Genomic DNA, 13,868 nt, shown 5'->3' on the forward strand with positions numbered 1-13,868 from the left:
AGGTTTAGCTATTTTTTTTTCCATTTCCAAAAGAACTAAAGTAGAAAAAGCACCACAACATTTGTAGAGCAATTTCTCCCGAGTAAAACAATACCCCACATGTGGTAATAAATGGCTGTTTGGACACATGGCACGGCTTAGAAGGAAAAGAGCGCCATTTGGCTCTTGGAGTTCACATTTAGCAGGAATGGTTTGCGGAGGCCATGTCACATTTACAAAGCCCCGGAGGAGACAAAACAGCTGAAACCCCCCACTAATGACCCCATTTTGGAAACTAGACCCATTGAGGAAATGATCTAGGGGTATATTGAGCGTTTTGACCCCACAGGTTTTTTGCATAAATTATTGGAAGTAGGCACTGAAAATAAAAATCTACATTTCTTCAAAGAAAATTTAGGTTTAGCTAATTTTTTCTAATTTCCACAAGGACTGAAGTAGAAAAAGCACTGCAACAAAAACAATACCTCACATGTGGTAATAACCGGCTGTTTGAACACACGGCGGGGCTTAGAAGGGAAAGAGCACTATTTGGCTTTTGGAGATTACATTTAGCAGGAATGGTTTGCGGAGGCCATGTCGCATTTACAAAGCCCCTGAGGGGACAAAACAATGAAAACGCCGGAAAAGTGACTCCATTTAGGAAACTACACCCCTTGAGGAGTTTATCTAGGTGTGTAGTGAGTATTTTGACCCCCATAGATGTTTCATAGAATTTATTAGAATTGGGCAGTGAAAATAAAAAAAATCCTTTTTCTTCAATAAGACGCAGCTTTAGAGCAAAATTTTTCATTTTCTCAACAAATAAAGGAAAAAAAGAACCCCAACATTTGTAAAGCAACTTCTCTGGAGTACGGCAATACCCCATTTGTGGTCATAAACTGCTGTTTGGGAACACGGCAAGGATCAGAAGAGAAGGAGCGCCATTAGCAGTGCAGATTTTGCTGGATTGGTTTCTGGGCGCCTGTGAGACCAAAACAGTGGAAACCCCCCAGAAGTGACACCATTTTGGAAACTACACCCCTCAATGAATTTACCTAGTGGTGTAGTAAGCATGTTAACACTGCAGGTGTTTTGTAGAAATTAGTGTGCACTCGATGTTGCAGAGTGAAAATTGGATTTTTTTCCATAGATATGCCAATATGTGGTGCCCAGCTTGTGCCATCATAACTAGACTGCTCTCTAATTATTATGCGGTGTTTCCCGGTTTTAGAAACACCCTACATGTTGCCCTAATCTTTTGCCTGGACATTCGACCAGGCTCAGGAGTGAAAGCGTACCATGTAAAATTGAGGCCTAATTTGGCGATTTACAAAGAATTGGTTCACAATTGCAGAGGCTCAGATGTGAAATAATAAAAAGAAACCCCTGAGAAGTGACCCCATTTGGAAACTACACCCCTCAAGGCATTTATTAAGGGGTGTAATGATCATTTTCACCCCACAGGTCTTTTCCATAATTGAATGCGCTGCGGATGGTGCAAATTAAAAATGTCTATTTTTCCCTAGATATGCCATTTCAGTGGCAAATATGTCATACCCAGCTTATGCCACTGGAGAAACACACCCCAAAAAATGTTAAAAGGGTTCTCCCAGGTAGGACGATGCCATATATGTGGAAGGAAACTGTTGTTTGGGCACACTGTAGGGTTCAGAGCGGAGGGAGCGCCATTTGGCTTTTGGAGAGCGGATTTTGCTTGGTAGTAGTTTTGTTTGGAGCATTGCTGGTGTTTCCATTTATAATGTGGCGGTACATGTAAGCTGGGCAGAGTATATCAGGGACATAGTCAGGTGGTATAATAATGGGGTAAAAAACAATAAAATGATCCATAGATGTGTGTTACGCTGTGAAGCAATCCTTTCTGCACAGGCCGGTGTCGCACTGATATATGGCGTCCTTTATTATCCCCCTTTTGATCCACACTCCGCGCCTTTGCAGTTTGGGGAATTTTGCTGGGAAGTGTTGTCCTGGTATAATACAGGCATCGTCGCTTCCAGCAGATATGTTTGGGCTCTCCCCTTCCTCGTTCCCTAATTTTAGGCCCTTGATAAATCGCCTCTTGAAACAGAAGAAAAGTTCCCCTCGGACCTGCACAACTGCATATTTTTTATTTCCTGACTTATTGGAGCCATAACGAATTTTATTTTTTCATAGACGTAGCGGCATGAGGGCTGTTTTTTTGCGGGACGAGCTGTAGTTATTATCGGTACCATTTTGGGGTACATGCGACGTTTTTATCACCTTTTATCCTATTTTTTGGGAGGCCAGGTAAACAAAAAAAACGCAATTCTGCCATAGTTTTTTTTATACAGCATTCGCCACGCGTTATAAATTACATGTTAACTTTATTCTGCGGGTCAGTACGATTCCAGTGATACCTAATTTAGGGAACTTTTTTATGTTTTACAACTTTTTGCACAATAAAATTACTTTTGTAAAAGGAATGTATTTTTTCTGTCGCCAAGTTGTGAGAACCATAACTTTTTTATCGACTGAGCTGTATGAGGGCTTGTTTTTTGGGAGACAAGCTATAGATTTTATAGGTACCATTTTTGGATACGTGCCACTTTTTGATCACTTTTTATTCCAATATTTGTAGGGCAAAGTGACCAAAAAACAGAAACTCTGGTATAGTTTTTTTACGAGGTTTTTTTATTACGCTGTTCACTGCGTGCAATAAATAATAGAATATTTTGATACCTCAGGCCGTTACGGTCGCGGTCGCGGCGATACCAAATATGTATGGTTTATTGTTTTTTTTCAATAATAAAGGACTTGATAAGAGAAAAAGGGCGATTGTATTTTATTTTATTACTTTAAACTTTTATTGTTTTCAAACTTTTATTTTTTCACTTTTTTTATATTTTTTTTACACTTTTTTTCAAGTCCCACTAGGGGACTTGAAGGTCCAACCGTCTGATGTTTTTTTTCTAATACATTGCACTACCTACGTAGTGCAATGTATTAAATCTGTCAGTTATTCACTGACATCAATCCGGTTAGGCTTCGCCTCCTGGCGGGGCCTAATCGGCTTCCGCAATGCTAGAGCAGGAGGCCATTGTCTCCTGTTGCCATAGCAGCAGTCGCCAGTCCTGATTGCCTGTCAGGGCTGGCGATCTCCTTGCAACCACTAAGATGCAGCGATCGCTTTCGATTGCTGCATCGAAGGGGTTAATGGCAGGAATCGGAGCTAGCTCCGGTTCCAGTCGTTATAGGTGGATGTCAGCTGTAACATTCCAGTTGACTTCCACCTCTGATGAAGCCGGATCAGCTCCTGAGCCGGCGCCATCTTGCCGGCGGCTACGGAAGCCGATCAGGCTCCGCCGCCGGGCGGGTCCTGACCGGCTTCCGTGCTAGGCAGACCGGGAGGCAAGTATTAGGCCTCCAGTTGCCATTGCACCCACCGGAACCCCGGCAATTTCATTGCTGGGGTTCCGATGAGCTGCAAGCACCTTAAGTGCAGCGATCACGTTTGAAAGCAACACTTAAGGGGTTAATGGCAGGGATCAAAGCTAATTTCGGTCCCCACCATTAGGGCTTATTCAGACGAACGTGGTACACGCGTGTCGCACGGACCTATACTAGTCTATGGGGCCGTGCAGATAGTTGCGTGATTTTTACGCAGCGAGTCCGCTGTGAAAAACTCACGACATGTCCGTTCTTTGTGCGTATTTCTCGCATCGAGCACACATTGAAGTCAATGGGTGCGTGAAAATCACGCACACCACACGGAAGCACTTCCGTGGGATGCACGTGATTCGCGCAACAGCTGTAAAACTATGAATGAAGACAGGAATGCACCACGTGCTTTTCTGTTTACAAACATCCAAACGGAGCGTCATAATGATGGCGGCTGCGCAAAAGTCACGCAGCCGCGCATCATACGGGGCTGACACACGGAGCTGTTAAGTACCTTTTGTGCGCGCAAAACCCACACGCTCGTGTGAATCCGGCCTTACAGCCGGATGTCAGCTGTTGGATACCGCTGAGATCCGGCGATCATGACACCGGCTCAGCTTCTGAGCCAGTGCCAAACATTTGGCGTATGGATACGGCAATTTGCGGGAAGTCATGGCTTTCCATGGCGTACCCATACGGCAAATGTCGGGAAGGGGTTAATATGTAATCCAGAGTAAGGCCTCATGCACACGAACTTATTTTTTTCCTCCCGTAAATACGGGTCCTTTGTCACACGTATTCGATCCGTATTCCACCAGTATTTACAGACTCGTGCCAGTCAATACGGGTCCGGTGTCACCAGTATACCACCCGTATTTACGGACCCGTTTTCTCTGCACTAATCGGCAGCCCCTTCTCTCTATCAGTGCTGGAAAGAGAGAAGGGACAGCACTTTCGGGCAGAGTTTCCGCAGCCATTGAAAGAAAAAGAAGTTCATACATACCGTTGTCTTGGTGACGCGTCCCTCTTTTGACATCCAGTCCGACCTCCCTGGATGACGCGGCAGTCCATGTGACCGCTGCAGCCTGTGATTGGGTGCAGCGGTCACAAGGGATGAAACGTTATCCCGGGAGGCCAGACTGGAGGAAGAAGCAGGTAAGTTAACTTTTAATACTATTAACTCCAGCGGTAGTCACTGTCCTGGGTGCTGAAAGAGTTACTGCCGATCAGTTAACTCTTTAGGCACCCTGGACAGTGACTATCCCCTGACGTCGCCTAGCAACGCTCCCGTAATTACGGGTGCAGACACGTAGCCACCCATAATTACGGGAGCCCCATAGACTTCTATGGGCCTGCCCGTGCCGTAATTACGGCCTGAAATAGGACATGTTCCATATTTTTCAACGGCCCGAGCACCTTTCCGTAAGCAAACGGGAAGGCACCCGTGGCCAATAGAAGTCTATGGGCCCGTAATTATGGGCGTTTTTACGTTCGTGTGCATGAGGCCTAAGAGAGGTCATTCTTATAGCTCAAGCATTATGGAAAATAAGGCAGACTGTACATTATTAAAATCATGGTCAGCGGGTAGTTTGTTTACATTACTGTAGATCTGCCGACCTAAAATAAGGATCCTAGAAAAACAAATAAGAATTCATGACACACCAAAGACTACACTATACTACACAGAGGCATCCCGCAAACAGTCATATACTGTGATGTATACTTTTTTTTGCAATGCTACTCTATGTCCAACTATACAGTGGTCTACGTCGGGAAATGTTGTGATGTATACCTCTGACGGAAGGCTCAAACATAATGTGAATAGAGCCTAACAGGGAGGATCAAAATGAGAACACGAGCAACATAACCAAAAGGAGTATTTTCTGCACAAAAAATATATAGTAAACACAAAAGAAGAAATTGTGGTCCGCACAGCTCAGGGCCTGTTCACATCAACGTTGAGGGGTTTCCATCTGAGGTTTCGGTCGTGTTAACCCCTCAACGGAAAGGCAAACGGAAACCTCAGCTTCCGTTTCCCACACCATTGATATCAATGGTGACGGAAACCTAGCTAATGGTTTCCGTCTGTCACCGTTGTGACAGGGTTCCGTTGTTCTTGACAGAAGCAATAGCGCAGTCGACTGGGAGTGTGAAAACTGGCCATACACATGAGATCATCGGCCGAGGGCTCACTACGACTTCCCTATAAACATGCATACTTGTAGATAAAATATTACCAAGCTTCTTCACCAGTGAAGATAGATCCATGATGAGTTATTAAATCTTCTATTTTCACTGTAATATGTTCTGTAAAAAAGACAAAAAGATCATGACTGTAACCGAATGTAAGCCGTATATCACAATTATAGATATGACCTAGTGCTACAGTAGCATTAAGAAAGGATGTAAGAAAAAATACAGTAAATACTCCAGAAAGTCTGATAATCTGACCCTTGTTCCCAGCATAGAATTGCAATATAATGTTGAGGCAGAAGACAGAGCAGAAAGAACCTCTCAGATTAAAGCTGGCCATACATATTAGGCCTTATTCACACCAGCGTATTTCATGGCCGTGTTACGTGCGTTAAAATAACAGACGTCACACGGACCTATGCAATTCAATGGGGCCATTCAGCCAGTGTTTTTCACGCAGCGTGTCCGCAGCGTGAAACTCACTGCATGTCCTATACGTGTGCGTTTATTGCGCATCACGCACCCATTGAAGTCAATGTGTGCGTGAAAATCACAGACCGCACACGGAAGCACTTCCGTGTGTCGCGCGTGATTCGCGGAAACAGTAGATAAAGAAATGAAGGAAAAAATAAAAGCACTTCCCTCATTTATTTTTCTAAACATCAAAACCGCGTGTCATAAGGATGGCATCACGCAGCAAACACTGATGACACACGGAACTGCAACGCGCAAAATGCACACGTTCGTGTGAATAAGGCCTTAGGGTGAGTTCACCCTGAGTTTTTTGCAGGAGGAAAATCTGCCTCAAAGTTCAGTTTGAAATCAATGGGGAGGCATTTTCGGCCATTTTTTGACGCGGTTTCAAAAAACTCTGTGTGAACGCCTCCTTAGGGCATGTTCACACGGCTTATTTTCGGCCGTTTTTCGGCCCGTAAACGGCCGAGAAATCGGAAGCAGAACGTCTCCAAACATCTTCCCATTTATTGCAATGGGAAAAACAGCGTTCTGTTCCGACGGGCTGTTTTATACGTAGCCGTTTTGTAAAACGGCCGCGTAAAAAAACGGCCGTGAAAAAGAAGTGCAGGTCACTTCTTGGGACGTTTTTGGAGCCGTTTTTCATAGACTATTGAAAACAGCTCCAAAAACGGCAGTAAAAATGCCAGTGGCTTAAAAAACTTCTGAAAATCAGGAGCTGTTTTCCCTTGAAAACAGCTTCGTATTTTCAGAAGTTTTTGGTTAAGCGTGTGAACATACCCTTAGACCAGTCCAGGAGCCAATTTGGGATAGTTAGAAATAAAAATTTCCATAGACATCAATAAAAACAGGCCAAAAAAAAAAAAATATTAAAAAATGATTACAATTATATACCATTGGTATCTGCGATAGAAGCAGACTTATCCAAGTACATAAAGTATGAGGCATCATGGGTAGGGAGAATCTCTGCGGTTAAGATGATGATCCTCCCAAAAATACTATATCTATTTAGAAATGTACCTATTCTGCTATCGGTATCTTATCTTAAAAGACTCCAAGGTATAATGAATAAATATATATGGAAAAACTCCCGCCCTAGAGTAGCGGCGGAGGTATTATACCAGCCAATTATTAAAGGGGGTTTGGGTCTCCCGAACTTGGCTCATTATTATTATGCAGCAATTTTGGATCAAGCCAGAATGTGGAAGACTAAAGTTCCTATGAAACATTGGATTTCTATGGAAAAGGAATTACTTGATGGATCTTCTGTAGAAGCGCGCATGTGGCTATTGTCTACTGGTGCTAAAATATCGAAATCTTCTTTAACGATTGATGCAGGGCTCCAGGTCTGGAAAAAATTGACTGTTATTCACCCTATAATCCCGGTGAGATTTTCTGATCTTCCTCTTCGACTGCTTCCGCTTCTGATACCTGATATTGATATCTAAAATTGGCTGTTGTCCGGCATTGAGTGTATTTCTGACATTATGGAGCGAACTCATCTACTGGCATTTAATGATATATGTCTGAAGTACAACATACCCCGTAGGGACTTCTATAAATCCCTCAGAATACGTCACTTGTTGAGTACATTGCCTCCTCTGATTGATTCCCCTGAAACGCCTTTTGAATTGTCATTCACTAATCTGGATAAAACATGCAAAGGGATATCAAAAATTTATAAGGTATTATGTGAGGGTTTGCTTCGGGAGGAATTTCCTTGTCTGGGGCATTGGGAGAGAGATCTGGGAATCCCTATAAGTACGCAGGATTGGGAAGCCACTTTCAATCTAGCTTGTTCTCTCTCTCTAAGTGCGCTACACATTTGGAAGCGTCTAGGAAAATAATGTATAGGTGGTATTACACTCCTAGTCGTTTGTCGCGAATATATCCAACATCATCAGATAGGTGCTGGAGGTGCCTCACTTCTAAGGGTACCATCCTCCATATTTTCTGGGAGTGTACAGTATTGTCCAGCTTTTGGCAGCAAGTAGAACATTTCTTACGATCTCTTTTAGGGGTTGACATTCAGCTCGCCCCTGCTATAGCCCTACTGCATGTGGGATTGGTGGATTTCTCTCCGGGTGTCAGAAACGTACTTTTTCATGTATTGCGGTCTGCAAAAATATTGATTGCAAAATACTGGAAATCTACAAAAGTGCCTAGTATGAGTGAAGTGATTTTATATGATAACAATAATTGTGTTATGGAACGCGCTTTAGCCTCTATTCAAGGGTCCTACGCTCGTACTTCCTTATGGGATCAATGGACTGACTCTACTTACTCCGACATACTCTTATGATTACCTTAGTCTAATATGTGGTCAATTTGTTGTGTCTGGATCCGGAGTTTTGTTTGTTTGTATGTTTCTTTTTTGTTTTTTTCTGTAAAAAATGTGATCCTTATCCCAATGCTTTGTTTGCAATGTTTCATTGCTGTATGTAATGATTAGATGTATACTGGATCAATAAAAATCTGTTTATTAAAAAAAAAATGATTAAAAAAATATATATATCCAAACCACTGCAAGGCCCTGTTCACACAGAGTTTTTCGCAGGAGGAAAAATCAGTCTCAAAATTTGTCCAGGAATTTTGAGGCAGATTTTGACCTGCCTGCACGCTCTGCAGCGTTTCTTGGCCGCAGCGGTTGAGCGCCGCGTCAAAAAACGCAGCGAAAGCCACTTTCTCTGCCTCCCATTGATGTTAATGGGATTTGAGAGACAAACGCCTGAAGAAAGGGCATGACGCTTCTTTTTCCCACGAGCGTTTTTTTTTGGTTGGCAGGAAAAAAAATACCTCCGCCTTGAAAGGCGATTTCGGATGTTTTTTAGTGCAGTTTCCTCGTCAAAAATCGTGCCAAGAAACTGTGTGAACGGGGCCTAATAATCCGTAGATTAAAATGTGTGCAAATTATTGAAATTTCACAGTAATATATATGTACCAGCAACAAAAAAATTAATTCTCTCACTTAAAACAAGGTCTCATATAGCCACATCAATGAAAAAAATTATGTCTGCTGAAATGCGGAGAGGAAAAAAGTAAAAAAAACTAGCGCATCATTTAGGACCCCTCCTCTCCGGTGTGAAAATGTAATGTAGTTATGTATATTGACTTTTCTGGTGATGTATTTCATAGGACGCCGCTCGATTGTGGGCTGCCGTGGGGTCTACTGTAGAAATAGGTCAGTCTCTCAATGAGAGTCTATTACTCACATGGAGGCTCTCACAGCCTGTAGGATAGACGGCGTCAGAAAGAAGATCACGTGACCCACGGCGGCTCAGCTCAGAGCAGTGTCCCATAAAATACAGCCCCAGGTAAGTCAATACACAATATTATATTTTCAAATGGGAGGTTATGGGAAAAGAAAGCCAGAGTGCTTCCCAAAATCATAAACAATCCTCTATCCACAGGATTTCTGATCGCTGGAGGCCCACTGATCGTGAGAACGTGGGCCCCAAACTCAACATTCCTCCTTACTGCTCGACTGCAGTGAGGAGGACGTTAAATGGAGCGGCAGTCGAGCATGCGTGCTACCGCTCCATTCAAAGTCTATGGTAACTGAAACAGCCCAGTACAGCGCTCGGCTGTTTCCGTCATTCCCATAGACCGTGAATGTAGCAGCGACCGCATGCCGATCCATTCAATGTCCTCCTCACTGCGGGGTTTACAGTGAACCCTGTTCTCACGAATGGTGGGGGTTCCAGTGATCAGAGAACTATCACCTATCCAGTGGATAGGTGATCACTTATGATTCTGGGAAAACCTCTTTAGGGCCCATTCATATTGCGTTATTGCCCTAAGAGTGTCTCCCTGTCTACTAGAAATGAAATCCCGTGCATGCCCATTCAGCATACTATTCAGCGCATGCTCAGAATAGTGTACACAAGTCTACCGTAGCCTCACGGTAAAACTGCGCATACGCTGGGTTAATGGCCTCGCGACATCACCTGACACCATCTCATTGGATCCCACCCTCCATGGGATTTGCAGCGAGATTTGGAGGACGTAGGGGACAGGCGCTATTGTCAATTATCGGCATGGGGTTACAGCAAGGAGAGAGCAGGCCTGATGACACGGACACCTCCGCCTCTTTTTGAAATCAAGGTCTCAATGTTTCGGATGACTTTTGGCGCCGATTCGAATGTAGCGTCCGCATCAAAATCAGCGCCAAAAAACCTTAGTTTGAACTGGGCCTAATGGTACAGAAAGAACACAACGCATCTCTGGTAACTGCATTTACATAAGTGACATGACGAGTTGATTTATCTCCAAGAACCAAACTATAAGGATACAGATTTCTGTGCGGATGTCACGCAAAATCCACAGCGGATTACAGTACCAGCCATGTGAACAAGATCCGAACAAATCTCATCCACACGATGCAGAACATTATCAATGCAAAAATTAAATCATGCTGAGGAATTTCAAATCTGCAGCATGCTCGTTCTGTCCGGATGTTCACTGCGGATTTCACCCTTTTAAATGTAGGATTGTAGGATTTCACTTCCTCTTGAACGCTGCAGTCAGCTTTGATCGCAACATTCAGGAGAATAACGGCGGAGATAAGGGGTTTCTCTGATCTCCGCCGTTATAGAGCGGGGCTGCGGCTGTGTAATACAGTCATTGCCCCGCTCCTGACAGGAAGTGCGTGCGCGGTCAGCCTGAGGAGATGCGGCCGGCGCTACACTAATGAGCGGCGGTTCAGGCACTGAAGACAGAACATGGGGGTATTTTGCAGCGTGCCCGCCATGATCGGTCTTCAGTGCCGCCGCTCATTAGTGCAGCGCCGGCCGCATCATCCTGACGGCTCGCACTCCTCAGGACTCAGGAGCGGGGCAATGACTGTATCACACACCCGCAGCCCCGCTCTCATACATTCATGTGTTACTATACTGAGCTGTGCGGCCGCACAGCTTAGTATCGAAATACACGAAATAACGGTATTAAACCATTTGGGGATGCAGAGTATCGAAACAGTATCGAAGTTTCGATGCATCGTGCCTCCCTACCTGTAACACATGCAGATTTAGCTGCGGAAACACTGTGGATTCATTGAGTTTTTTGCTGGCAGAATAAAATCTGCCTCAGAAATCCTTCAGGAATTTTGAACTGCCCGCGCTTTTTTTTTTTTTAATGGTTTTCGCAGCTTTTTCCACCTGCGGCCATCTAAGCTGATGCAAGGACCGTGAGCAAGAAAACGCCACGGAAAATGCTCAGAAGCGAGTGAAGCAGGTTTTTACAGCCTCCCATTAATTCAATGGGAGGTCAGAAGCGAAAACTGCAGCAAGAAAGGACATGCCAAAAGCCACCCGGGAAAATTAATGACTGCCCATCAATGGGAGGCAATTTCGGACGTTTTTTTGGGCGCGGATTCCGTTTCCGTGTCCACATGTAATAGACTTTCCTTGCCCCAGATTTCACCACAAATCCACAGCCAAATTAAATGCAGATTTTGCTGTGGATTTCACCTTATGCGCTGTCAAACGTGAAATCTGCAGTGGAAAAACTACAACAAATCTGCAACAGAATTGACATTTTGCGCATTTGAAAATCCACGGAATGCCCAGAATTCCACAGAGAATTTTCCACTTTTTGAAAACCTTATCTACATGTATTGTGCTATAAATTGCTGAAGATTTTAGATGTAGAACCTACATAAACATCGGATTAAAATATGTGACATCACCCCCATACAATGTAATAGAATATATTACAACCCCCACACACACACATTCTGTGGCAAGAAGACTTGCTGGGCTTTATAGTACACTGTTATGGTTGTGCATTAATACATAAACTGATTATCTGATGGAACACAAAGCGTCACCTACCTCACACAGTAACAATGACAGCTGTATGCCACCAGTCAGGGCCACTCATCACTCAGCACACTGCAGGTAGTCACAGGCACAGTGTAACGAACAACCACTATGACAGGAAGCTTCACACTAACATGAAAATACTACACTTCCCGGCTGCTCTAAGCTCCGCCCACCCATCCATTCATAGCTAATCGGCATATCTCTTACCAGAGACCAATCAGCGCCCCCGCTACATCTGCTTCCACCAGAGAAGCGCTGTTATTGGCTGGAAGCAGCTGTCTGACGGTTTGACAATGTATACATGCTGCTGTGGAGGGAAGAAAGGAGGGAGATTTGTAACTTTACTAGTGGAGCTGTGACGTCTGTTCACACTGCAGCCACATTATTCGGGGATGCTTCACATGGATTTTATACTAGTCAGCTGTCCTTGACAATTTCACAAAAAAACCTTCTGCAAATGTCACATTTTTATTGTATATTTTGATATAATAAATATTATATATATATATATATATATATTTATATATATGCTAATATAATATAATTTTTTTTCCGCTGTTTATTGAGTTTTAACATATTTGAGAGTGAAGGGAATGGATATGGTATAAAGCAAAAGAGGGACATAATATATATAAATAAAATCACGAACACTTTACTAGATAATAAAGATAAAAAGAATTAAGAAAATATACATATGAAATTGAAATAATTATTTGTGGCTTCTAGGCAAGTATAATAGATACAGAAGTTGTAGGCAATAGTTTGTATAGATAGAATGTTCCTAAAGTCAGTTGCAGACAGCCTCCCCCGCATCGAGGCGCAGACTCCGTGGAGAGGTGACGGGAATTATGCCGCTTCTATAACTCCTATTCTCTTCTGTGCGAGTTAGGGTATGTTCACACGAGGGCGTCCGTAACGGATGAAATTACGGGGATGTTTCAGCCTGAAAACATCCCTGTAATTTCAGCCGTAACGGCATGTGCAGGCGCTTGAACGCCGCGTCCATTACGGACGTAATTGGCGCTGCTATTCATTGGAGTCAATGAATAACGGCTCCAATTACAGCCAAAGAAGTGACAGGTCACTTATTTGACGCGGGCGTCTATTTACGCGCCGTCATTTGACAGAGGCGCGTAAATTACGCCTCGTGTGAACACACAAACGTCTGCCCATTGCTTTCAATGGGCAGATGTTTGTCAGCGCTATTGAGGCGCTATTTTCGGACGTAATTCGGGGCAAAAATGCCCGAATTACGTCCGTAATTAGTGTGTGTGAACATACCCTTATTGGAACGGCCTAGCACAGCGATTTCGGCTGTTTCCGTAATCCCGGCCATCTATCCACTGAGTCTACGCCTGGATGCGGACGGTGACAGAATTAGGGAACCCCAATTCTCAATATACAGTGAAGGAAATAAGTATTTGATCCCTTGCTGATTTTGTACGTTTGCCCACTGTCAAAGACATGAACAGTCTAGAATTTTTAGGCTAGGTTAATTTTACCAGTGAGAGATAGATTATATTAAAAAAAAAAAAGAAAATCACATTGTCAAAATTATATATATTTATTTGCATTGTGCACAGATAAATAAGTATTTGATCCCTTTGGCAAACAAGACTTAATACTTGGTGGCAAAACCCTTGTTGGCAAGCACAGCAGTCAGACGTTTTTTGTAGTTGATGATGAGGTTTGCACACATGTTAGATGGAATTTTGGCCCACTCCTCTTTGCAGATCATCTGTAAATCATTAAGATTTCGAGGCTGTCACTTGGCAACTCGGATCTTCAGCTCCTTCCATAAGTTTTCGATGGGATTAAGGTCTGGAGACTGGCTAGGCCACTCCATGACCTTAATGTGCTTCTTTTTGAGCCACTCCTTTGTTGCCTTGGCTGTATGTTTCGGGTCATTGTCGTGCTGGAAGACCCAGCCACGAGCCATTTTTAATGTCCTGGTGGAGGGAAGGAGGTTGTCACTCAGGATTT

At 43.6% G+C, this 13,868-nt stretch overlaps 1 protein-coding gene across 1 annotated transcript in view; it reads right to left on the reverse strand.

The window, feature by feature from the left end:
- RTTN (rotatin) overlaps positions 1-12,007 on the reverse strand; it is a 246,053-nt gene extending 234,046 nt beyond the window's left edge. The window contains exons 1-2 of the mRNA XM_075826473.1: positions 11,895-12,007; positions 5,634-5,703 (exon numbers count right to left, since the gene is read on the reverse strand). Coding sequence (XP_075682588.1) covers positions 5,634-5,664 — 31 coding nt within the window. The 5' untranslated portion in view covers positions 5,665-5,703; positions 11,895-12,007. The remainder of the gene's footprint in view (positions 1-5,633; positions 5,704-11,894) is intronic.
- Between the last annotated feature and the right edge of the window lie 1,861 nt (positions 12,008-13,868).

This window comes from Rhinoderma darwinii, chromosome 5, assembly GCF_050947455.1.
Source record: "Rhinoderma darwinii isolate aRhiDar2 chromosome 5, aRhiDar2.hap1, whole genome shotgun sequence".
Classification (NCBI taxonomy): Eukaryota; Metazoa; Chordata; class Amphibia; order Anura; family Rhinodermatidae; genus Rhinoderma; species Rhinoderma darwinii.